Source organism: Hyla sarda, chromosome 11 (assembly GCF_029499605.1).
Source record: "Hyla sarda isolate aHylSar1 chromosome 11, aHylSar1.hap1, whole genome shotgun sequence".
Lineage (NCBI taxonomy): Eukaryota > Metazoa > Chordata > Amphibia > Anura > Hylidae > Hyla > Hyla sarda.
The window spans coordinates 5,861,329-5,888,168 of record NC_079199.1 but is presented as its reverse complement, the minus strand read 5'-3'; the positions used below and the strand labels follow the sequence as shown (position 1 = coordinate 5,888,168).

At 45.5% G+C, this 26,840-nt stretch overlaps 1 protein-coding gene across 4 annotated transcripts; it reads right to left on the bottom strand.

Annotated features, from left to right (window-relative positions):
• Positions 1-9,792: 9,792 nt before the first annotated feature.
• Positions 9,793-25,633, bottom strand: GOLGA5 (golgin A5). Of its 4 annotated transcripts, none has more exons than XM_056546262.1 (14): positions 25,360-25,633; positions 25,022-25,096; positions 23,486-24,048; positions 22,190-22,414; positions 20,285-20,504; positions 19,168-19,291; positions 18,860-19,063; positions 17,992-18,162; positions 17,370-17,498; positions 16,791-16,889; positions 13,838-14,063; positions 13,656-13,761; positions 11,976-12,039; positions 9,793-10,440 (listed from the first exon to the last, which is right to left on the bottom strand). In XM_056546262.1, exons 3-14 carry the CDS (start codon positions 24,000-24,002, stop codon positions 10,360-10,362), a joined length of 2,166 nt encoding a protein of 721 aa, XP_056402237.1. In that variant the 5' UTR covers positions 24,003-24,048; positions 25,022-25,096; positions 25,360-25,633; the 3' UTR covers positions 9,793-10,359. The 4 variants fall into 4 exon arrangements, with proteins under 4 accessions (XP_056402237.1, XP_056402238.1, XP_056402239.1 ...); XM_056546263.1 differs by having other exon boundaries at positions 25,374-25,633; XM_056546264.1 differs by lacking the exon at positions 25,022-25,096 and having other exon boundaries at positions 25,374-25,633.
• Between the last annotated feature and the right edge of the window lie 1,207 nt (positions 25,634-26,840).

The following is a 26,840-nucleotide window of genomic DNA, read 5'->3' as shown; positions in this document are numbered from 1 at the left end:
GCCAGCATATAAAAATATTATTTAATACATTAAAATGATAGTCTATACCTCCAAATATTCCCCACCGCAGGGCCCTTGCGGTTATTGGCGAATATCAGAGCTATTGATAGAAATGTTAACAATTGTTCACAACTATATGAGGATATATGATAACGGTTCCCTGTTAAATAGATGTAAATATAATACTGAAGTTCTGTAAATACCAAATAGTCCTGTAGAATAAGAAGAAGAAGAATAAAAGTCCTGCTGGGAGGGAAAATCCTGTTGGGATAAAAGAAGGTCTCCGCTGCTAAACGCTGTAAATGGAAATAAAAAGTTCCAAATTCACAAATAGTCTGTGACTCCTATATCACTCTGTGGGACGGATCACTCTGTTTTTCAACAATTTTCCTATTGGAATGCAAAGTTTTCGTTTGGCACTGTGTACCACTCACCGCCCTCGACCGATGTTTGCTGGGGTTTTCGATGTTGCGCTCCGGGAGGGTGACTCCTTTGGCCGGGGGCGGCGACCCCCTTGTGTCGTGGTGAAGCCGCTTCTCCGTTAGGCAGATGGTATCGCCTTCGGCTGATATGTTTGTCGCCGCCGCCGCCGCTCTCTCCACGCGTGTGCCGGCACCATCCGCTGGCGGGTGACGTGTAACGGTCAGCTGGTTGCAGGTCAGCTGACCTAAGAGGCAGGGTCCCGGTCTGGTTGTTAAGAGTCCCGATGAATCCCGGAGTTTAGAACACCCAGGCGCCGGACGGGAGGTAGGAAAATTCAGAGATGAATAGCAAGGTCTGCTGGAGTTTGTAGTCCTAGGTTTAAGTCCTTCAAGGATGCAATAGATGTAATCCTGATAGGGAGAACACTCTTTCCCATATGTGGAGTAGTCAAATATATCTTCAAGTCTTAGTAAATAAAGAAAAAAGGTGCCCTGCACTCACCGCTTCAGTCCAGGTAATCCTGCTCCCATCTCGGGTCACGACTCGAACACGGAGGACATGGATAGTGGAGCGCTCAGAGGCGACTGCCGGCGGTTTCACGCATAGGAATGCGCTTCATCCGGCCTCTAGGCCGGATGAAGCGCATTCCTATGCGTGAAACCGCCGGCAGTCGCCTCTGAGCGCTCCACTATCCATGTCCTCCGTGTTCGAGTCGTGACCCGAGATGGGAGCAGGATTACCTGGACTGAAGCGGTGAGTGCAGGACACCTTTTTTCTTTATTTACTACTATTTGGTGACTACGGTCTTTATTGTCCTAGCACCTCCGCTGCCAGGGTGGATTTCCAGACTAGCGGGACGCCGTCTCCATCTCGTGGTCTTAGGAGGCTTAAGGTATCGGTGCCACTGTTAGTTTCTTTTTTACTTTTAATATCTTCAAGTCTAAATTCAAGCAATTGGTAAAAGACGTAAGTGAACCGCACATCCGTGTGAACACGTAGCAATATTAGTCTGGTCAAACGCGTTTCGGGGTACACATAGGTGATATCCTGACCCCTTCCTCAGTGGTGTACAAAGTAACAATGACTTCTCAGATAAAAGGCTGGCTATTTATGCTTACAAAATTGGATCACCTGTGGGTGTCCATTCCCTTATCTAAAATCTGGTAAGGAGTGTTTGGAACAGGATATTTAGATTTATCTGACTATAAGTTGGATCACACTGGTATTGTGTGAACAGGGATCCATCAGATGTAAATAATACCTATACTTCAAATGACTTCAATTTAAAAATATTAACCCTTCCCGTACTTATCAGCTGCTGTATGCTCCACAGGAAGTTGTGTAGTCCTTTCTGTCTGACCACAATGTTCTCTGCTGACACCTCTGTCCATGTCAGGAAGTGTCCAGAGCAAGAGCAAATCCCTATAGAAAACCTATCCTGCTCTGGACAGTTCCTTAAATGGACAGAGGTGTCAGCAGAGAGCACTGTAGTCAGACAGAAAGGAAATTCTAAAATTAAAGAACTTCCTCTGTAATATACAGCAGCTGATAAGTACTGGATGGATGAAGATTTTTTAATAGAAGTAATTTACAAATCTGTTAAACTTTCTGGCACCAGTTGATTTAAAAAAATAAATAAAAATGTTTTCCAGTGGAGTACCCCTTTAAGAAGCCTATTTCGGCCCAGTCCTTGGCACTAGATAGTCTTAGGGTACGTTCAGACCGCCGCTGAAGGACCTCTATATGCTGCCTTTACATGTGCCTGCTCGGAGAGGCAATACGCCGCTACGAGCAGACACAGTGCGATGTGCGAGTCGCCGCATGCATGCGCAGTATACTCGCACATCGTGGTAGCTCTCGGCCTAGCTCATTGAGCAGGGGGAGCAGCCGCGATGTGTGCGAGTACACCGCACATGCGCTGCGAATCGCACATCGTTTCAGTGTGTCTGCACGTAGTGGCGTATTGCCGCTCCCAGCAGGCACATGTTAAGGCAGAATACAGAGGGTCCTTCAGCGGCCGATCCGCAGCAAAATACGCTGCAAAAATCCGCTCGTCTGAACGTACCCTAATACATCTCAGATGAGGCTTCTGCAGGATACGGCCTGGATTCCGCTAATTCTTCTGGACGATACAATGGCCACTCGGAAAGCCGTCTTGAAGGACACAAATCTTAAAGGGGTACTCCGCTGGAAAACTTTTTTTTTTTAAATCAACTGGTGCCAGAAAGTTAAACAGATTAGTAAATTACTTCTACATAAAAATCTTAATCCTTTCAGTACTTATGAGCTTCTGAAGTTAAGGTTGTTCTTTTCTGTCTAAGTGCTCTCTGATGACACGTGTCTCGGGAAACGCCCAGTTTAGAAGGTTTGCCATGGGGATTTGCTTCTAAATTGGGCGGTTCCCGAGACACGTGTCATCAGAGAGCACTTAAACAGAAAAGAACAACATAACTTCAAATCTGTTTAACTTTTTGGAGCCAGTTGATATATATAAAAAAATTATTTCCTGGATAACCCCTTTAAATCCTTTCTGGAGAAATTAGAGAAGATTTGGTAGGGATAGGCCTTACTCTTATATATATATATATATATATATATGATATATATATATAAGATATACTCTTCTGTATACTTTGATGATAGAAGGTCTTATAAGCTGCGAGAACGGTAGAAAGGCCTGAAGATTGGAGATCTCTCTCCGTCTGCTGAAGACAACCTGGGTCTGATACAGAAAACCTTCCCACAGAAGGAGATCCCCTAAAGAGTTCTAACAAGAGTGGGCACCATGCCCTGTAAGGTCAGGATGGGGCTATTAAAATGGCCGACACCTTCCCTGTCTTCAGCTTCTCCAGAAATTTCAGCACAGCAAAAAAAAAAGGGTAGAGGAACGTCTGGTGCCAGGTAGAGGAACGTCTGATCAGCTGTAGGGATAGATAGGTCACAGAGGCCTAGTACAGGCCACAGGCCTAGACCAAACCCCAAAATATATCCAGATCCCCTATATTATTATATGACTTCAGACTGCACTTCTGTATTAATCAGACACCAGATCCACCCCCTAAGTAATATCAGACTCCAGCCCAGACCCCAAACAAGACACCTCGATACATGTAGATTCCTGAACAGAGCCTTCCAAACATTCACACCATAGACCAGACCCCTAAATACATGTAGACCTCAGAACAGACCTCTAAAAATAATCAAAACAACCTATCAGACTCCAGACCAGACCCTCCCGTGTGGAGCAAAGGTCACAATTTGCACTAGTCCAGATTTTAAACCGGCAAACTCAATACTGTCTAGGAAGGAAAGTCTGGGAGATTTTATTAATATAATAATAAAAAAAAAATATATAATAATAATAATAAATAAAATAATAATAAATAAAAAAAACAATATAAAAAATGTTATTAAATAATTTAAAAATAAAACAATAAAAAAATTCTTAAAATAAGATAAAATGATGTAAAAAAAAATCTAAAAATAAAATTAAATAATAATAAAAAATAAATGTATTAAATAATTTAGACCCCAGACTAGACTGTATACTTACCAAACATACTCAAGAAGGGTAAATGTACAGCCATTTCTATATAAACTATATATGACTGGGGGTTAAACATTGTGACGCCCAGCAAAACCAGGATTATTTGACATGTCTGCCACTTCTAGAAGACACAGGCAGGAAGTGTTATCATAGGGACATTGGCGCAGGTCCTCTTCTCTATTAAAGATCTGGCACATCAGTAGTTATAATCTTTATTTTATTTGGTATAAACAATACATGCAAACAATAATTGAACCTCCGGCCTCTTTGGTTTTATGGCGCCATTTCAGAAAAATATGTAAAGATTACTTTTAATTAAAACGCGCTTGTAAAACCTGGAGCGTCGGAGGCGTCCGCCGATAACCCGGGCAGCGACAGATGTTCATTTTGTAGTCAATTTCCTGCATAAATATTCTCTGTAAAGATAACGTGAAGCCGCTGCCTCCGGGCTTCTATACAATTGCGCGACGTTCTGCCTTTTTTTCTGGTAAAACAATTAGTCAGAAGTTCTGATGTTCAACAGAAAAGGAAAGAGGAAAAAAAAGAAATAAATGAGCGGAACGGAGATAAACAAGGATATGAAAGGCGCAGCGGACAATGCGGCTGAATAGGCTCCTCGTGCGCTAATCACGACAAACACGACGGCGTTAACAAAAGGGGCCGCGTTCCTGTTTACAGACGCCATGTGAAGGAGCAGGCTGTCCTGCAACTTAATCATTTACTGATAAAAAAACAAGATAAATTTGGCCTCAATTATCCTCCCGGACGTTTACTTACTATAATTGTACGCCGCGACCTGTGGTCGGATGAGGAGCGTGACTCAGGAATAGCGCGGTAAGAGGGCGGGCCACAAAAGAGAATGATGAGAGCTATAAAGGGACGAGAAAGTGTCTGCTCTACAGTCTAACTCGGTGTTTTCCAGGTATCTACAGCTGCTGTAAAACTACAACTCCCAGCATGCCCGGACAACCAAAGACTGTCCGGGAATGCTGGGAGCTGTAGTTTTGTAACATATGGAGATGCACTGATTGGAAAACACTGGAATAACCACAATTGTCTTGTGACTTGGATGTTCATAGAGGACATTGTAGTTAATGCTACTGGGAAGCTTTAGTGTCTTACTAGCAGATTACATGGTGCTGCATGGTCCTCCTACCTAAACCTTGTGGAAGAGGAAAAGCACTCATATCCCGACCTCATATCCCGCCCTCATATCCCGCCCCCATATCCCATTCTCATACCCCGCACTCATATCCCATCATCATATCCCGCCCTCATACCCCGACCTCATATCCCGCCCCCATACCACCCCCCCATATCCGATCCTCATATCCCGTCCTCATATCCCGCCCTCATATCCCACCCTCATATCCCACCCTCATATCCCGCCCTCATAACCCGCCCCCATATCCCATTCTCATACCCCGCCCTCATATCCCATCATCATATCCCGCCCTCATATCCCGCCCTCATACCCCGCCCCCATATCCCGTCCTCATACCCCGCCCTCATACGTCGTCCTCATATCCTGCCCTCATACGTCGTCCTCATACCCCGCCCCCATATCCCGCCCTCATATGCCATCCTCATATTCTGCCCTCATATCCAATCTCATATCCCATTCTCATACCCTGCCCTCTCACTAACTATTCTCTGCACCTGCTGGAAAATCAGCAGGATGTTTAAAAGTCCTGGGCAATCTCTGCAGCCCGAGAGTAATGTGATCAGGAGATGTACTGAAAGTCCTATAGACTTGCATGTGACTTAAAGGGGTATTTCGGCCAAAAACATCTTACCCACTTTCCCAGTGGCGGGACCCCCCCCCCCTAGACATCTTATCCCCTATCCTTTGGATAGGGGATAAGGTGTCTTTGGCCAGAATACCCCTTTAAGAGAAAACACCCACCATCACAAATAGGAGGGTTGGGCGAGGGTCGATTCAACTCTCCTATATTTTTAGTTGACAAAGTAACATGTGACCATTGAAATATCTCCAGCTGTATGTAAGTGACGCTGGAACACACATATATACATATATATATATATATATATATATATGGACATACGAACAGAAAAGTTGGTCTCTCATGACAAATATATAACAGACAGCAATAAAATCAGGGGTCATCTTGGTTGAAGATGATGGGTATTTAAACTCAATGTTCCCATGACAACACTTCTTGTCCTGTAATACTGTTGTTCCTAGGGGAACACTATGTTCACTAACCATATTTAGGTGCATCTGCTTGAGTAGTGGTAGATACAAAGTCACGACGACAGATCTTGTCCATATATCTCATTAAAGAATATGGTATAAAATAGATCCGGGGCCCCTAGTTAGCACGGGACATGAATGGCCACATTCTGCCAAGTGGAGAAAACAAATTCTATATTTTAACACTTTCCTGTAAAACCAGGTGACAATAATAATCCCAGTTCCTTCCCAATCAAGGTTCCTCCAGCTGTTGAAAATCTACAACTCCCACAGACAGCCTTTGGCTGTCCGGGCATGCTGGGAGTTGTAGATTTGCAACAGCTGGAGGCACTCTGATTGGGAAACACTGACCTAAGCCTTCAAACTGTGGACCTCCAGATGTTGCAAAACGACAACTCCCAGCATACCTGGACAGTATGTGGTAGGTAGTTTGCCCCCTGTAAGTACGACCTCCCCTGCGGGTAATTTTTCCCATGTTGGTAGTACCAGCCCCCCTCCTCTGTAGGTAGCTTGGCCCCTGTATGTAGGACCCCCCCCCCCCTCCTCCCTATAGGTAGCTTGGCCCCTGTATGTAGGACCCCCCCCCCCTCCTCCCCCCTGAAGGTAGCTTGGCCCCTGTATGTAGGACCCCCTCCTCCCTGAAGGTAGCTTGGCCCCTGTATGTAGGACCCCCCTCCTCCTCCCTGTAGGTAGCTTGGCCCCTGTATGTAGGACCCCCCCTCCTCCCCCCTGAAGGTAGCTTGGCCCCTGTATGTAGGACCCCCCCCTCCTCCCCCCTGAAGGTAGCTTGGCCCCTGTATGTAGGACCCCCCCCCCCTCCTCCCCCCTGAAGGTAGCTTGGCCCCTGTATGTAAGACCCCCCCCCCTCCTCCCTGTAGGTAGCTTGGCCCCTGTATGTAGGACCCCCCCCCCTCCTCCCCCCTGAAGGTAGCTTGGCCCCTGTATGTAGGACCCCCTCCTCCCTGAAGGTAGCTTGGCCCCTGTATGTAGGACCCCCCTCCTCCTCCCTGTAGGTAGCTTGGCCCCTGTATGTAGGACCCCCCCTCCTCCCCCCTGAAGGTAGCTTGGCCCCTGTATGTAGGACCCCCCCCTCCTCCCCCCTGAAGGTAGCTTGGCCCCTGTATGTAGGACCCCCCCCCCCCCTCCCCCCTGAAGGTAGCTTGGCCCCTGTATGTAAGACCCCCCCCCTCCTCCCTGTAGGTAGCTTGGCCCCTGTATGTAGGACCCCCCCCCCCCTCCTCCCTGTAGGTAGCTTGGCCCCTGTATGTAGGACCCCCCCCCCCCCTCCTCCCTGTAGGTAGCTTGGCCCCTGTATGCAGGACCCCCCCCCCCCTCCTCCCTGTAGGTAGCTTGGCCCCTGTATGCAGGACCCCCCCCCCTCCTCCCTGTAGGTAGCTTGGCCCCTGTATGCAGGACCCCCCCTCCTCCCTGTAGCTAGCTTGGCCCCTGTATGTAGGACCCCCTGCTCCCTGAAGGTAGCTTGGCCCCTGTATGTAGGACCCCCCCTCCTCCTCCTCCCTGTAGGTAGCTTGGCCCCTGTATGTAGGACCCCCCCCTCCTCCCCCCTGAAGGTAGCTTGGCCCCTGTATGTAGGACCCCCCCTCCTCCTCCCTGAAGGTAGCTTGGCCCCTGTATGTAAGACCGCCCCCTCCTCCCTGAAGGTAGCTTGGCCCCTGTATGTAAGACCACCCCCTCCTCCCTGTAGGTAGCTTGGCCCCTGTATGTAGGACCCCCCCCCCTCCTCCCTGTAGGTAGCTTGGCCCCTGTATGCAGGACCCCCTCCTCCCTGTAGGTAGCTTGGCCCCTGTATGCAGGACCCCCCCCCCTCCTCCTCCTCCCTGTAGGTAGCTTGGCCCCTGTATGTAGGACCCCTCCTCCCTGTAGGTAGCTTGGCCCCTGTATGTAGGACCCCCCCCCCTCCTCCCTGTAGGTAGCTTGGCCCCTGTATGTAGGACCCCCCCCTCTCCTCCTCCCTGTAGGTAGCTTGGCCCCTGTATGTAGGACCCCCCCCTCTCCTCCTCCCTGTAGGTAGCTTGGCCCCTGTATGTAGGACCCCCCCCTCTCCTCCTCCCTGTAGGTAGCTTGGCCCCTGTATGTAGGACCCCCCTCCCTGTAGGTAGCTTGTCCCTTGAAAATTAAAAAAATAAAAATCCCACCCTACTCGCCTTCTTGGCTTCCCCAGTCACCGCCATCTTCTGCTCACGTTTCTAGGCAACTTCTTTCTGCAGCCCCTAGAGGCCGGGGACATCTCTACCTTCGGGATATGCACGAGAACGTCACTCCATTGTGGGCGTCCCAAAGGAAAACAAGCTCTTCTCCATGTACTAACTTATTATTTTTGAGCTGATGATTTATATATAAAGCAGCCACTGAGAAAAGCTGCAGTGCAAAGCATGAGAAAGGGGCAAAGTACCCGCCTGAGGCGCTGATTAGAAGGGGTACGGCTTTAAATGGGCACTCTCATTAAAATACATTTTTGCTATTGCCTTTCACTTATGGTAAATAAAAAAAAACACCTAATATACTTCTAATGTAAATTATAATTAAAAAAATGAAATTTTTCTATGTTTTTATTTGTGTTTATTAAATGTGCCACATTTCCTCACCCCCCCCCCCCCCCCCCCAAATCTCTTGCACAGGCTTTGGTCTCCTGCTGGCCTGGCAGAAGTCCAAAATCAGGAAATGCAATCTGGAGTGCCGAGGAGGGTGTATGCAGCCTAAGCCAATCATAGCTCATTTCACACTGAACTGCTCTAGGCTGTGTGTAGCAGAGTGAGGGAGGAAGTTCTCCCCTGTATGGCTTCAGATGATATCTGCTGGGGAACGCCCCTTCCCAGTCTGTGAATCTGACTGAGACTGAGCAGAAAATACAGAACAATATCAAGGTAGAAAACTAACAAATAATCACAATAATGGCAGGGGGAGGTTTATCATGATGGGGGCAGTGACGTGGGAGGATTATAAAATGTAACAAGATCATTACAGATACTCTAACAGCCAATGCAGAAACGCTGCAGTCTCTGATTATAGCTTTGCCCTAATAAAGCTGACCTGCAGTGTAGAGCGAAATGATAAAAAAGCCATCTGAACCTCTCATGATAACAAGAGATGGATTTTAAACTGTAACATACAATGTGTCAAAGCTGGAGTCCATGCTCATAGTGGTGCCCTAATGAGGCCAAAATAAAACTGCAGCTAGCCAAATAAAAATGGCAGCTAGCCTTTCCATGAGTCTTAGAAGAAGGTTAGCACTGCCCGGGGGGGATTGAGTTTTAAAAATTCTCAAAATGATTTCTTAAAACAAGGTCGGTCTGACCCTTCATCACACACCATACTATGTGATGCTTCTGGAATAAGGAAAACCGCACAGATGCCCTCTTCTTGTTGACTGACTGTCAGACAAGGCTTATAGCTCCCCCTAGTGGTAAGTGACTGTATAAGACAGTACTGTCCAACCTGTGACTCTCCAGCTGTTGCCATAAGGCTGTCGGGCATGATGGGTGTTGCAATTTCAGCTGAAGAGTCCCAGGTTGGAGAAAATTTAATTTAATACAATGAAATACAGAGGAAAAAAAATAAAAAATAAAAAAACAAAAAAATATCAAAAGAGGAAAAAAAAAATCATTGGTATTTTATTAATATTTCATTATATTTACTAAAAGATTGCACTAGTCGCCCCACACATATTATACAGATTAAAGATTATTTACATTTAAAATGTTACAAGTGCAAAGAAGAACCAAAACGGAAGAATCTTCTCTCCATTTACATGTGATGATCCTGCTATATGATAAAATACAGAATGTACCACCTCCGCGCGGCGGCGGCAGAACGTCTGCCATTTCTCTTAGTACTGATTTGTGTGAATGATCCGGACCGGTAGCAGCAGAGAGGGGGCTGTATGGTTTGCATGGGTATTGGCAACAGCAGGAAGTAAAAGTAATAAAAATAAAAACCTGGGGAAGCTTCGGCAAAAAGGAAAGAAACCCAAAATGTCCACCTGCTATAGACCGTACCATGGACCCATCACTCAGGAGACCCCCGCAGTGTCCCCCACCCACACCAGCAGCTCATGTCTCGGTCAGCTATAGAAGAAGAACCTGTAATGTTACCTAGACTATGGAGAAAATATAGATCTGTGCTCCTGTCATGGACGCAGCTCTTATATCAGACGCTAATTCCCAGGTGGGTGGTCATGGTGCATTTCCGGGGTGTACGTAAGAAGAACAATCATAACCCAAAGATGAAGAAGCGCCTGGAAAAAAAGCAATAAATAAATAAAAATTACTGTGTACAAAAGTGAAGAGACCAAATATACATAATACTTTATAACAGTGGGGGTCCCAACCTCTGCGACCCCGACCAATCCTGAAAATTAAGTGGCTGCAGAGCAAAGTAAATTCACCTGGTAAATTTCCCCCGGATTCCTCTTACAATAGCCGCCCAAGCCCCCCCTGGAATCTGTGCTTAATGTCTGCAGAAATCTACTGTAACGACCATGGACGTGTATGCTCGTCCATGTGCCGTTAACCGGGTATTGCGTGGGCTCTTGACTCGAGCCCGCGTCATACCGGCCGGCCCCCAGCTGATTCCTATAGCTGGGGGCCGGTGTTAATAGCCGACATGCGGCCGGCTATTGACCTTTAGATTGCCACTGTCAAAGTTGACAGCGGCGTCTAAAGGAAGCTGTGAACACTCTCTGGTGGTCCAGTGGGGTGGATCGCCCCCCAGCGAGCGGCACCCGTTCAGAGGTGTTGGCTAAGTAAGGTTGTGTTAGGTAAAACAGAAAAAGAGCTGAAATGCTGAACCTTCATTTCCAAGAGCAGTGGGGGTCTTAGAGGTGACACCCCCTCAAATATAAAGTGATTATTAACCCTAGCAATGTTCCACCACTTTATGAGATGAGATACCTCTTTCTGGATTCTAATACTTCTATGGCTGGTCATTTCATATGCAACATTTATGCTGAAGAATAGCAAGTTTTTACATTTTTTTTTTATGTTTTATGCATTTTGTTTCTTAGTATGATCAAATGTTTGTTTTTTTTAACACCTGCTTGCTCTTGTTATGGTGTTTTTTTCTGGCCTATTTTTTACAGTCTCTCTTCAGGACTGGTTAAAGGGGTATTCCGCCCCTAGACATCTTATCCCCTATCCAAAGGATAGGGGATAAGATGTCAGATCGCCGCGGTCCCGCTGCTGGGGACCCCTGGGATCCCCGCTGCGGCACCGCGCTATCATTACAGCACAGAGCGAGTTCGCTCTGCACGTAATGATGGGCGGTACAGGGGCCGGAGCATCGTTACGTCACGGCTCCGCCCCTCATGTCATGGCCCGCCCCTTTCAATACAAGTCTATGGGAGGGGGCGTGGTGGTCATCACGCCCCCTCCCATAGACTTGCAATAAGGGGACGGGCCGTGATGTCACGAGGGGCGGCGCCATGACGTCACGCTGCTCCGGCCCCTGTATTGCCCGTCATTACGCACAGAGCGAACTCGCTCTGTGCTGTAATGATAGCGCGGTGCCGCAGCGGGGATCCCAGGGGTCCCCAGCAGCGGGACCGCGGCGATCTGACATCTTATCCCCTATCCTTTGGATAGGGGATAAGATGTCTAGGGGCGGAATACCCCTTTAAATGAATGTACAACAAATGACACCAAAAACACTCGTAATTCATGGTGATTTTTGTTTTTGTTTTACAAGCCTATAAAAACACTGAAATTAAAATGTATGTGTAGCAGAGACTTGGTCTAGAATTATACAAAAAAAAAAAAAAAAAACTTTACTTACCATATAAATAATAATAAATACCCGGGCAATGGGATATCGTCGCAGAAATACGCCAAGTCGGATGCTAGGAAGAAAAAAAAAGAAAAAAAAAACTGTTTACAGTGATTTACCTGAAACAATATAGAGGTACGGGGTACGGTATATAAGTAGCGGCGATTGTTGCTCCATAGTTTTACACTGCTGGAATAAGGAGCACAATTCTAATAGTAACATTATACCTCATATCACCCTCTCATCATGTCTAGAGTTGAGCGAACTTTCAATAAATGCGTACGAACCTGACAGCTCGGCTGTTGATTGCTTTAGTCTATGCAATTTAGTCCAGTTTACAAAGTGCGCCAGATGCCGGTCCTGGATCTCCTAGGACTGTGGCCATTTTTCCATGTACTGGAGCACTTTGAATGACAAATGTTTGCAGACTAAAGCGATAAACAGCTGAGCCGTCATGTTCGGCGACATTTACTTTACCCTCACTCAAATCTACACCCGTGTTAAAATGTATTTCACACTTCAATTGCCTGCTATTTTAAGATCTCTGCTTGCTGTCAGTGAATGGAAACCTTTTGGTTTCCATCGGGACCCTTGGGCGAGTTGTGAGGAATTTGCTATGAGCTCAGCAAGAGCACTACCTATAACTGATAGATTGTAACACAATGTAAAAGTTCAGATCCTAGGAGAGAAGGGGGCGACAGAACGCTCCTCTCCCAGCTCTGGACTGGGACGGCTCCATGGACTTGCAAGTCTGGCAAGACACAGAGCCAGGAGAGAACAGGCTAAGCACGTACAGTGATCCCTCAACTTACAATGGCCTCAACATACAATAGTTTCAACATACAATGTTTTTTTCTGGACCAGTGTAACTTGAAACCAGACTCAACATACAATGCTACAGACAGTCCAGATCTGTGAGACATTTCATAACTGGAGGAACTGACCAATCAGAATAGGCATTTTACTGGTAAAACCCCTGTATTATTTAAGTGCATGCTCTGACTGGCTGTCTGGTAGCGCCCCCTACAGTACAGGGAGGAACTACATGTTCTGTACTACTCCTTACCTGTGCCAGGGTTAGCTGCTTCTTTGGACACCAAGTAAGGGTTGCTCCATATGGGACACTGTGTGTACAGTATAGGACCCTGAAGAAGCTCCTGTCCTCTACATAAACCATTGCTTCCCAACCAGGGGGCCTCCATCTGTTGCAAAACTACAACTCCCAGCATGCCCGGACAGCCGTTGGCTGTCCGGGCATGCTGGGAGTTGTAGTTTTGCAACAACTGGAGGCACCCAGATTGGGAAACAATGACATAGACAGTGATTTACAGCTCCCAGCAGGTTTTTCTTACTTTTATATGTAAGGATTTGCTTTATCTTTATTAGTTATCTACTTATTTTTCTTTAACCCTCACCTTTTCCTATTTTTGGATGTCATTTTGGTGGCTTCAGAACCAATTACCAGGTTTCCATAGAGTTACGGTCTCAACATACAATGGTTTCAACATACAATGGTCGTCCTGAAACCGCTTAATATTGTAACTTGAGGAATCACTGTACTTCTTCCGGGTCGTTCTCATGAGCGGTCGGGGGTCTGGGACCCCGACAGATAAAAACCTTTGATAGGTCTCTATAACAAATCAAAAGTTTATCTAAATGACCATTTAAATGACAAAAAGAAGCGGCTACCTAAATTTGTCGATAGTACTAGCAGCTTTTCGGACCCTTCCGTACATTCCTGCAACATTCATATCTGCATCAGCGAATAGTACAGGAACATTTCTTGAACGAGCTCCTACAAAGTGAAAGGAGGAGACATTAAGATCCAGACAATGAGACAAGGACCCTCCACAGAAGCTTCACCTACGCACCGTCCCCGCTGTCCACAGCGGCCATGTTGATGGTAGATCCGCTCACACTGCTCCCCTGCACGCTCTTCAGCTGATGTTCAAGCCTTTCCAGCTGATAGACCAGCGAGTTCTTCTCTGTGCTCAGACTCTCCAGCATGGTCTGCTTCTGGATCAGGGTCTCGGTCAGCTGGTGCAGCCTGTTCTCCAGCTCGCTCTGACTGCTGCTGCTTAACGCTTTGTTGGTGAGCTGCACATAAATGACTTCAATGAATCACGACATTAAAAAGATGCATGTGTGCAATATCAAGGCAGACTGGTCATATATACAGGAGAAACTGGAAAAATTAGAATATGGTCCAAAAGTTCATTTATTTCAGTAATGCAACTCGTCTGCGGAAGGAAGCATGAAGTGCTCCAAAATCTCCTGGTAGACGGATGCTTTGACCCTGGACTTAAAGAGAACCTGTCATGATCTTGTTAAATGTTATAATCCTCCCCATTCACTGCCCCCATCATGATAAACCTCCCCCTGCCTTAATTTATTATTATTATTTAGTTTTCTACCTTGATATCTCTCTGTATTTTCTGCTCAGTCTCAGTCAGATTCACAGACTGGGAAGGGGCGTTCCCCAGCAGGTGTGACATCATCTGAAGACATACAGGGGAGAACTTCCTCCCTCACTCCGATATATACAGCCCAGAGCAGTTCAGTGTGAGATGAGCTATGATTGGCCAAGGCTGCAGCCCCCCCCCCTCAGCATTTCCTGATTTAGGACTTCTGGCCTCCAAAGTCTGTGCAAGAGATGGGGGGGGGGGGGGGGGAAATGTGCTCTGGACAAGTAGGGAGACACCTAGAGGCAGCTCTTTTAAACACAAAACTTCATTTAAAAAAAATAAAAAATGTAAGTACATTAGAAAGATTTTTTTATTTACCTTAAGGAGTGCAATCGCAAAAATTAGGTTTAATGAGAGAGCCCATTTAATGAAGCACGGTGACCACCAACACCGGCAGATGACATGGCTTCCCAAATCATAATATATTGGGGATTTGGGGGTTTTCATGAGCTGTAAGCCATAATCATGACATGTATGGCAAATCACGGCTTGAGCTATCTTACTTTGCATGTAATGAGTCTCATATATTAGTTTCACATTTTAAGTTGCATTACGGAAAGAAATGAACTTTTGCCCGATATTCTAATTTTTCGAGTCTTACCTGAATAACCGGTGCAGCTGCTGTAAGTAAGGAGAATTCTTATTAATGGATGGCAAGAGAGACGCCATGAGGAGCCCTTATTCTGTTTATTATCTTTCCCCTACTGTATAATATTCTGTACATAAAACAAAAATGGAGCTACTCCTTCACTGACCCCTACCTGACCGGTTATGTACAATTGGTCAAACTCAGGACTTACATTTTAAAATCCCTTTATCTCAATGTTTCCCAACCAGCGTGCCCCCAGCTGTTGAAAACCTTTGGCTGTCAAGGCATGTTAGGAGTTGTAGATTAGCAAAAGCTGGAGATACAGTGATTAGGAAACACTGTTTTAACCACTTAAAGGGGTACTCCGGTGGGAAAAAAAAACTGGTGCCAGAAAGATAAACCGATTTGTGAATTACTTCTATTAAAAAATCTTTACCCTTCCAGTACATATTAGCAGCTGTATGCTACAGAGGAAATTAAAGGGGTATTACAGGAAAAAAAAAATAATAATTATATATCAACTGGTTCCAGAAAGTTAAACAGATTTGTAAATTACTTCTATTAAAAAATCTTAATCCTTTCAGTACTTTTGAGCTTCTGAAGTTAAGGTTGTTCTTTTCTGTCTAAGTGCTCTCTGATGACACGTGTCTCGGGAACCGCCCAGTTTAGCAGAGGTTTGCTATGGGGATTTGCTTCTAAACTGAGCAGTTCCCGAGACATGTGTCATCAGAGAGGACTTAGACAGAAAATAACAACTTTAACTACAGAAGCTCAAAAGTACTGAAAGGATTAAGATTTTTTTATAGAAGTAATTTACAAATCTGTTTAACTTTCTGGAGCCAGTTCATATGAAAAAAAAAGTTTTTTCCTGGATAACCTTTCATTTATTTTTGAATTTTTTTTTGTCTTGACCACAGTGCTCTCTGCTGACACCTGATGCCCGTATCAGGAACCGTTCATAGTAGGAGAAAATCCCCATAGCAAAACTATGCTACTCTGGACAGTTCCTGACACGGACAGAGGTGTCAGCAGAGAGCACTGTGGACAAGACAAAAAAGAAATTCAAAAAGAAAAGAATTTCCTCTGTAGCATACAGCTGCTAAAAAGTACTAAATCTAACAAATCTGTTTAACTTTCTGGCACCAGTTCATGTAAAAAAAAGAAAAAGTTTTCTACCTGAGTAACCCTTTAAGGGCAAAGTTTATTATGGTTCTAAAAGGGGTAGCCCAGTATCAGAAAATTGTATTTAAATAAGACCCTAAGATGTATAGCATACTAATAGAGTGTTATCACAAAATGTACTGGCTTCAGTGTGCTTTTGTGCAATTCCCTCTTGACAGGAAGTTGTGTTGCCATTGTCAGTGTGGTGTTGTCCCTGGCTCCTCCCTCTCTCACGAGACAACGCATCTTGCAATGCTGTTTCAGGAGGCATGGCTGGATCTTGTCTGAGCCAGTGTTTCCCAACCAGGGTGCCTCCAGCTGTTGCAAAAGTACAACTCCCAGCATGCCCAGACAGCCGTTGGCTGTTTGGGCATGCTGGAAGTTGTAGTTTTGCAACAGCTGGAGGTACCCTGGTTGGGAAACACTGGCTCAGAGACATAGCCCCTCCTCCTGAGTGATGAAGAGGTTGCTGGACTACCTTCTGTGATATGTTAGCGTTATTTTTTTTAGATGAAAGCTTCACTTTATTATTTAGGACTAAAAGGGAAATTATTATGAATTTAATTTTCTGCTTACAGAAGAAGCATTAACCCTTCCTAAGTGAAATACCTGATTCCTGAGTTTTTGGATTTCATCCTCACGGTCCCTGATCCTTCCTTGTAAAGTATTCTTCGTCCTGTGCAGGTCCTCCTGAGTATACTGCAATTCCTGTAAAACGAAGATGTGAAAAATAATAAAGTCTGAATGAATAATCAATAAATAATTCCTGTATAAATAATAATAATAATATCAATAAATTATATCAAGCTTTACTGTCTGCATAACGGAAGATACATGCAAATAATCCAAGCAGTTGAGCTGCTCCCCATGACTTGTCATAGATTACTGGATCCACATTAGTCTGCGGTAGGGCTGGGTGACACTTCCATGACACCACATAGAATGCAGTTTCCCAACCATGGTGCCTCCAGCTGTTGCAAAACTACAACTCCCAGCATGCCCGGACAGCCTTTGGCTGTCCGGGCATGCTGGAAGTTGTAGTTTTGCAACAACTGGAGGCACCCTGGTTAGGAAACAATGACATAGAACATTTTCACAATTCTGTGCAAAGGCAGAAAAGGGATTCGGCCAAATAATCTGATTTATTGCCCAACCCTAACGAGAAAGTGCTAAGAATTGGGAGTTTACCTGTTTCTGACGCTCAAGTTCTGCCTCCAGCTCCTGCTTTGCCCTCCTCTGGTCTGTGATCTGCTCCTGAAGGTCCTCGAGCTGCTCACGGGCCGACTCTGCTTCGCCCACCTGCTGAGTCTCCAGATCCTGCAAGAGAAGAAAAAACAAATAAAGGATATGTCTTATTCTCTATTCCTTAAATACAGTGAATATTACACAAAGTCTAGAATATAGGACCTTATATTGTTTCCCATCCATATATAAAGCATGATCTAAACAAGATGGAATCCAGGGGTCACTGCTTATCTCAAACAGGATGTATTCTCAGTGATGTCACCGCTGATCTCTAGTGATGGATAGGCTGTATTCTCAGTGATGTCACCGCTTATCTCTAGTGATGGATAGGCTGTATTCTCAGTGATATCACCGCTGATCTCTAGTGATGGATAGGCTGTATTCTCAGTGATGTCACCGCTGATCTCTAGTGATAGATAGGCTGTATTCTCAGTGATATCACCGCTGATCTCTAGTGATGGATAGGCTGTATTCTCAGTGATGTCACCGCTGATCTCTAGTGATGGCTAGGCTGTATTCTCAGTGATGTCACCGCTGATCTCTAATGATGAATAGGCTGTCTCACCTGAAGCTCGGTCTTCAGTTGTTGTATCTGCGCCAGGAGCCTTTGGATCTCCTCCCTCTGCAGGTCTCTCTCATGTCTCATCTCCTCCAGTTCCATGCCGCTGGCCATCTGACTGTCTAATCCTTCAATGCCAGAACCCTCCTTCAGGCTGTTAATCAGTTTTTCTTTGGACTGTGAAAAAAATAAAAATAAATTTATAAATATATATATATTATATATATATATATATATATATATATATATATATATATATATATATATATATATATGAAGATAACACCAAACGTTATTGATAAGAACCACTGATACAGTATATGTAAATACACATATCATCCACAGTGGCCACTGAGAGGTGAATAACATTGATTATCTTGCTACAATGGCAACTGTGGAAGGTTCGGAGCTCTTAGGCTATGTTCAAACCGTAGAATTTCTGCACGGAATTCTTCATGAAAATTTCTGGAATTCATGGAATTCCTGATGTGGAAATTCTGCTGTGTGAATGCTTTTCATGCGGAATTTGACGCAGAAATTCTGGCATAGCATTCTGGCATTCTGTGAACATAGCCTTATGGTTGATCAGTGTAGACCAGTGTTTCCCAACCAGGGTGCCTCCAGGTGTTGCAAAACTGCAACTCCCAGCATGCCTGGACAGCCAAAGGCTGTCCAGGCATGCTGGGAGTTGTAGTTTTGCAACATCTGGAGGCGCCCTGGTTGGAAAACACTGGCGTAGACCCAAGGCGATGTTTACACAGATTGCATATGTTCACTGAATGCCCCATCACAGCTCCTTGGACACACACTGAACATAGCCACTAACAACTAAAGCACAAATGTAAAATGACCGGCTTTGCCGTCTCGCCTGTACCTGTAGGATACGCGTTGCCTTTTGTTTGTAATCCGCCATTTCTAGTTTCACATTCTCAGCTGCAGCTTTCGCAGCCTTGAGCTGCTGCTGCAGATCGTCGCCCCTCCTTTTCTCCTCCATATACTTCTTTTCTGCAGCAATGACTGACTCGGCCAGGCTCTGACGCTCAGCCTCCATCTTACTCAGACGAGTCGCAAATTCACTCTGAGGATTACATGGTAAAATGAAAGGAATTCTTTACATCATGAAGCACAGCACTACACGCCTGCATTACACGAGCAGTTATTGTTTAGGCTTCTATTATATACCTGCATCTGTTTAAAACCATCTTGTTCCCTTTTTGTTGCAGCCTCTGCTTCCCGAAGCCTCTCCTGAACTGTCTGTAGTGCCTGGCTGTGGAGGCTGCTGCCTTCATTGTGGTCCTGCAGGATCCTGACAATTAGAAATCATCAGTCATTATTAAAGAGAACCTCTCATGATCTTGTTAAATTATATAATCCTCCCAGTTCACTGCCCCATCATGATAAACCACCCCCGGCCTTTATTTTTATTATCTTTTAGTTTTCTACCTTGATATTTCTCTGTATTTTCTGCTCAGTCAGAGTCAGATTCACAGACTGGGAAGGGGCGTTCCCCAGCAGGCGTGACATCATCTGAAGCCATACAGGGGAGAACTTCCTCCCTCACTCTGCTACACACAGCCCAGAGCATTTCAGTGTGAGATGAGCCATGATTGGCTAAGGCTGCACTCCAGACTGCATTTCCTGATTTTGGACTTCTGCCAGGCCAGCTGGAGTCCAAACTCTGTGCAAGAGATGGGGGGGAAATGTGCTCTGGACAAGAAGGGAGACACCTAGTGGCAGCTTTTTTTAAACACTAAAATATAGAAAACTTCATTAGAAAGATTTTTTTATTTACCATAAGGAGCAAAAAAAATTTTTATGAGAGTGCCCATTTAACTATGACGCCACGATTTGGGGAAAATGTGTGATTGCAATTATAGAAATAAATATTATCATTCTGATAGCCGATAGCATAATAATAAACAAATGGTGAAATTAGGGCTGGGCGGTATACCGGTTCATACCGAATACTAACATTTTTGTGCTGCACGATATGAATTTTAACCCATACCGCAATTCCGGTTTGGCCCCTCCCCCTCGGGAATGAATGAATGAATTATCAGCCCAGCGCTGGGAGTTGTAGTTTTGCAACAGCTGGAGGCACCCCGGTTGGGAAACATGGACTTAACATTTGAATTTTGGCAGCAGCCAATCCCCAGGCCCTGCGTGCTGCTGCAGGTAACCATATCGACATATCGCAATTCACAAAAATCGCAATACGATTTTGATATATGGCGTAGCCCTATTATTAACTACAAGGGTGGTCCATACCCCATGTGAATACTGGAACCCAATTTCATACCTGGACTTCTCGTTCTGCAGCTTCTCTAGAGACTCAGTGCGGCTGCTCAGTAACTGGTCAGCTTCTTGTAGACGAACTTTAAGCACTGCAAGTTGCGAATCTTTTGCAGCTACGGCCTCTGTCAGGTCATCTACCCGAGCACGGAGCTCTCTCGTGGTGCGATCACTTTTGGAATTATCCCCGTTCCACTTTTCTATTCGCACTCTGGCTTCATTCAGCTCTGCAATGTGATAATATTACATTCACAGGTAAAATTACTTAGGGCATACCCGTTGTTTCTAAAGAATCTTAAAGACCCGCCTGGTTTTCTTAAAGGGGTACTCTGGTGGAAGACTATTAAAAAATCTTAATCCTTATAGTACTTATTAGCTGCTGAATACTACAGAGGAAATCCTTTTCTTTTTGGAACACAGAGCTCTCTGTTGACATCACGAGTTCAGTTCTCTCTGCTGACATCTGACATCCATTTTAGGAACTGTCCAGAGCAGCATATATTTGCTATTCCCCATAGCCAATTTTCTTCTACTCTGGACAGTTCTTAAAATAGGCAGAGATGTCAGCAGAGAACTCTGTGTTCCAAAAAGAAAATAATTTCCTCTGCAGTATTCAGCAGCTAATAAGTACTGGAAGGATTAAGATTTTTTAATAGAAGTAATTTACAAATATGTTTAATTTTTTGGCACCAGCTGATTATAAAAAATAAAATAAAAGTTTTCCACCGGAGTACCCCTTTAAGGCAACAAACAAAGAAAGAAGGAAAAGAAGGGGGAAATTTGCGCCCCTAGTGAAGTACGTTCATATAAAAGGTATTAGTGGTGGTTGGAGTGGTACTCACTGGGTGGAGCTGCGCTAAGAGCACAACACCTAAATTGGCATAGTCAAATTCTCCAGGCCTGTAGCCACAGTCCTCTGGTATCAGGCTCGCTGTTCCAGTTGAAGGCAGTGGATAGGGTAGAAAAAATGACTGTCCCTGGCGCTGATCTGCTGGAGGCAATTGGACTAGGACATCTGGTAAATATCCTTTAGTTTATTTGAACATACACAGGCAACGCGTTTCTGGTCCGTTCCGAACCCTTCGTCAGGTAAAGTGTATAAACCGGTACGGACCAGAAACGCGTTGCCTGTGTATGTTCCAATAAACTACTTTTAAAAGGATATTTACCGGATGTCCTAGTCCAATTGTCTCCAGCAGACCAGCACCAGGGACAGTCGTTTTTTCTACCCTACCCACTGGTTTTCTTAAAGGGACTTTAGTGTTCTCACTGCTGTTATTGAGCCATTGAAAATCTCCTCCATGGTGAACTCCTATTTCTCATTCACTATTTCAAGGGACAGGACAAATGCTTAGCTTTGTGCTGTAGTACACAAACAGGCACTTCCTTTCCCTTACTTATCTGGCCAATCACAGTACAGCACCTACTCCTCTCAGCTATGTCATGCCAATATGCTGGTGAAATTCCAGTGGACTGAACAGACACACTGGACTGGGAGATGATTTACAGTTCTATAGATGGCAAGTGGGGGAGTGGAGGGAGGAGAGGGTACTGAAGAACTGGAATTGCAAGGTGTTATGTGAGCAGAATGGAAAGAAACATCAGCAGCTGAGCAAGAACTTATACACTAAGACGAAAACTACTGCTGAGATGAGAGGGAAGCCTTAATTTGCCTTTCAGGGACAATGAGGATCCTCTGGACAGAGACAGTCTCAGCTTCTATGTCCACAGTCCAGGCTCCCTTTCCCCCGTCCTGCACATAGCAGTATATGTGGAGACACCGACTGCCTAGGATTCATTCTGTTCGTTCTATTACTAGAGACAATTCCATAAACAATGGCTAGTGGACAACATATCAATCAGGTTTCTTATATTTGGAGAACTGATGCCCATGCTGTAGCGTCTACTGTACCTTCCTGCATTTCCTTGGAGCGCTGGATTAACCCTGCCATCTCCTGGTTCAGTGATTGGACCTCGCTCCTCAGCAGCTGATTCTCCAATCGGAGATTGGAAAGTTCTTGGGACTTCTGATCTCCATTAGTAGGATTGCCTGGAGCGGGGGTTGGTCCTGCTGCTTCTGTGTCCGGTTCTTTGTCCTTTTGGGCACTTTGTACAGACTGTGACTTGTTGACATCACCTAACCAAAGACATGGAAGCAAAGAATTAACTATATTCTCCTGGGCCCTTCACAGCCCCTCTAAAAATTGAATATGAGAAAATGATTTAACCCCTTAAGGACACAGCCAATTTTCATTTTTGTTTTTTCTCCTTGCCTTTTAAGATCCATAACTCTAAGGCTATGTTCACACTTCAGGAAAGTCCGCACGAAAAATCTCTATGCAGACATTCGGAGATTGGGGGCATCAACATAATATGCCGGCGCTAAGACCACACAGGAATGGACCGCCAGGCACGGAACGTCCGCCATTTGCACAGCGCAGCAAAATCCAGTTAAATACAATGCTCAGGAATCTCCGCAGGAATTCCGCACGGAAATTCCAGACATGTGAACATGACTACAAATCCATGTGAGGGCTTGTTCTTTGCGCAACCAATTGTACTTTGTAATTACACCTTTTATTTTACCATAAAATGTACAACAAATCCCCCAAAAATATTACTTGTGGCGAAAAATCTGGGAGAAGACCGCAATTTTGCAACTTTTAGAGTTTTGTTTATATGTCAGGATATGTGGTGATCACGGAACCCTGTGACGTACGTCATTGTTGTGTACTAGGGCACAGCGAAGTACATACTGAAAATACTTCACATATTAATTTTCCACTACTTACAGAAGTTCTGGGACAACTTATCAGTACCTTGCAAAACAGCACAATTTCTGATAATGAAGGGCAGTGCTGGCTTGTGTAATCCTGCTTTCTTAAGACCCTGAATGGCACATAAATATGCATTGTAGTGCAGCAACTCTCAGCTCTCTCCTACCGATTAACACATGTTTTGGTCTAATACTGTGTTTGCCTCCAGCTGTTGCAAATCTACAACTCCCAGCATGCCCGAAGAGCACATGTGACAGCATGCTAGGAGTTGTAGTTTTGCAAAAAGTTGGAGGTACCCTGGTTAGAAAACACTGGTCTAAAAATGATTTCTGAAATTCTATTCACAAACCAGATGTCTCAGGATGAACAAATCTATAGATGCTGCCTGGGCAGGGAAGTCCTCCGGATCTACGCTCCTCACTCCTCCTTACCTTGGATCTTCTGGGCTGTGGTTTCGGGTGGTTTGACACTTTGCGGGTTGCTTCTACCAGACGGACTGTTGGGGGCGCCCTCCCTGTTACTCTCTCTCTTAGATTCCAGGACGCCATTGTGAGCCTTGTCCGAGCTGTTGAGGAAATCAAACAACAGTTCGTCATCCGGCTCGGACTTCTTCCGTCTCACAAACTGGCTGGACGTCCGGTGAGATGAAGCACTGGTGGAGGCGGAGCCATGGGACACTTCTGCGCTCGTCCTTGTGGTGGTTTTAACGTTGGCCGTGCCAGCTAAGAGCGTGGCCTTCTGGTGCTTTATGTTATCAGCCGCTGAGGAGATGAAGCTGGGCTTTGTGTAACTTTGACTCTTCTCTTGTGGTTTGTCCGAGTAATAGTCCGTGTGGCTCTCTGCTGCGGAGAGTTCATCTTTGCTCTTGCTTAATGCAGTTGCTGCTCCTTGATCCACTAAGTTTAAGAGGTCCTCCGCTCTACCAGCCAGATCAGTGAACCAAGACATCGCGGGAACGACAAACCGTCTGCCTTCAAGGCCGCCAAATCATGACCTGAAGGGGGAAACAGAGACTTGAATATAGACCGGTTCACATACCCTCAGAACTAGTCGCTAACCTGTTATGGAACTACAACACCCAGCATGCCCTAACAGTCTTCCCTAACCTGTAGAAAAACTACAATTCCCAGCATGCCCTAACAGTGTTCCCTAACCTGTAGAAAAACTACAACACCCAGCATGCCCTAACAGTGTTCCCTAACCTGTAGAAAAACTACAACACCCAGCATGCCCTAACAGCGTTCCCCCCCCCCCAACCTATGGCAAAACTACAATTCCCATCTGTAGGTTAACTGGTTCCACTCCCAGAATGCTGTTGGCTGTCCAAGAATGCTGGGAGTTGTAGTGTTGCAACAGCTGAATGCCTGGGGGTCCCAATGATTAGATTCCACCAATCTATTAGAGATCACGTATCACATCAGATCAGAGTTCCCCAACCAGGGTGCCTACAGCTGTTACACAACTACAACTCCCAGCATGCTCTGACAGCCAGCGGCATTCTAGAGTTGAACCTGTGTACCTCCAGCTGTTTTGCAAAGCTACAAATCCCAGCATGCCTGGACAGCCAACGGCATTCTGGGAGTTGAATCAGTTTACCTACAGCTGTTGCAAAACTACAACTCCCAGCATGCCCGGAAAGCCTCTATATGTTTCCCAGAGTGCCTCCAGCTGTTGCAAAACTACAACTCCTCGCATGCCCGGAAAGCCTCTATATAAATGTTTCCCAGAGTGCCTCCAGCTGTTGCAAAACTACAACTCCCAGCATGCCCGGACAGCCTTTGGCTGTCCGGACATGCTGAGAGTTGCAGTTTTGCAACAGCTGGAGGCACCCTGGTTGGGAAACACTAATGGTATAGAGTAGCACAAATCTCTGTCCCGCCTTCTTAGTTTGTTACAGTGTATCAGTAAATGTATCGGTCTGGGGGTCCAGGGTGTTTTATCTTGCACTGGATACAAATGTAACAAACCCTCAGCTGTGAGAAGTACAGGGGTCAGGATGGATTTTTCAGCATCCCCCAATTCACCATCAGCAAGCGGAGATCCTGAAAAACATTAAAAGGGATCACGACAATTGACGGCGACGTAATCCTGGTCCGTGTAGTCCACATTCGCCGTACACATCGGATGTTTACGGATTTTTCTCCACGATTCGTAAGTAACGGACGTCACCGACGGACGACCAGAAAAAAAGCGAATTCCATAAATATTCTGACCGATGCAGAGGATTTTATCGGTCACCTGTTGCCATGGATACGTAAAATCCGGTACAACCTCCCATTATGTAGCTTAGTGAGGGGGAACTCACCTCCGGAGACTTACCGGCTCCTCACAGCCTCGGCTCCGTCCTCAGCTCCATCCCCCACCGGAGACGTGGACCCGGAACTGCTGACACACGACAGGTCCCCAAACAGGGTGTCCGCGGCGCCGCCTGCCGGGGCCTCACAGCTCACACACCGGGGATAGAGCGGCGCTGCCTGTCTGTCCGCTAAGGGAAACCATAGAGAGGACATGAACCGTAGAGGTTTAGAGTGGGGTAGACAAGCCGCGCTGCTCTGACCATAGAGACTAAGATAAGGAAGATCAGCCGGAGGACCCCTCCGTCGCCATGGAAACCAGCAATGTTCATGGCGGCTGCTCAGTACTAATAAGCTCCTTGTGAAATGCAGAGAAATAAAAACTGTGATCATAAATATCCAATAAAGTGTTTCACAACCAGGGTACCTCCATCTGTTATAAAAACTACAACTCCCAGCATGTCCGGGCATGCTGGGAGTTGTAGTTTTGCAACAGCTGAAGGCTCCCTGGTTGGGAAGAAACACTGTAAGTCTTCACCTAAGGCTGCATTCACACGGCCGTCTGTCCCCGGTTTTTTTTTTATCCCCGTTTCGTTTCCGTTCTTGCAGGCTGTAAATGGATTAAAAACGTTTTTTAAAAATCCCATTCGTGTCGATGGGATTTTTTTTTCAATGCATTTACATCCGTTTGCACCTATCTGTGCTCATTTCCTTTTTTTTTGGACGGCAGAAAAAACGGCACATTCAATATTTTTTCTTCCGTCAAAAAAAAAACGGATACAGTAAATTTAACATTGAAGTCTATGGAAAACGGATGATCCTTTAAAGAAGAACGGGACGGTCTAGACGGCCGTGTGAACGCAACCTGAGGACAGAGTCTGGAGACGCCGTGGAGAACGTTCTGCTGCCTGCAACATCCTCCAGCATGACCGGTTTGGCGGTGGATCAGTAATGGTGTGGCATTTATTTGGGGGCCGCACAGCCCTCCATGTGTTTGCCAGAGGTAGCCTGACTGCCTTTAGGTACCGAGATGAGATCCTCAGACCCCTTGTGAGACCATATACTGGTGCGGTTGGGTTCCTCCTAATACAAGACAATACTAGACCTCATGTGTCTGGAGTGTCAGCAGTTCCTACAAGAGGAAGGCATTGATGCTATTGACTGGCCGCCCGTTCCCCTGAATCCGATTGAGCACATCTGGGACGTCTCTCTCCATCCACCACAGACTGTCCAGGAGTTGACGGATGCTTTAGTCCAGGTCTGGGAGGATATCCCTCAGGAAACCATCCTCCACCTCATCAGGATCATGCCCAGGCGTTGTAGGGAGGTCATACGGGCATGGGGAGGCCACATACACTACTGAGCCTCATTGGGACTTGTATTAAATGGGCACTGTCATGAAAACAAAAAATTGATATGTTGTAGTACTTAAGTACTACAACATATCTCTAATATAGTTTAATTAAAAAAAGTTATTTTAAAACAGTTTAAA

Coding starts and splice junctions, on each gene's coding strand:
- GOLGA5 (XM_056546262.1), bottom strand. CDS start 24,002: ATGTCTTGGTTCACTGATCTGGCTGGTAGAGCGGAGGACCTCTTAAAC. Junction 22,415..23,485: donor CACAGCCCAGAAGATCCAAG/GTAAGGAGGAGT, acceptor GTCTTTGGTTAG/GTGATGTCAACAAGTCACAG. Junction 13,762..13,837: donor CGCTGTGGACAGCGGGGACG/GTGCGTAGGTGA, acceptor TTCACTTTGTAG/GAGCTCGTTCAAGAAATGTT.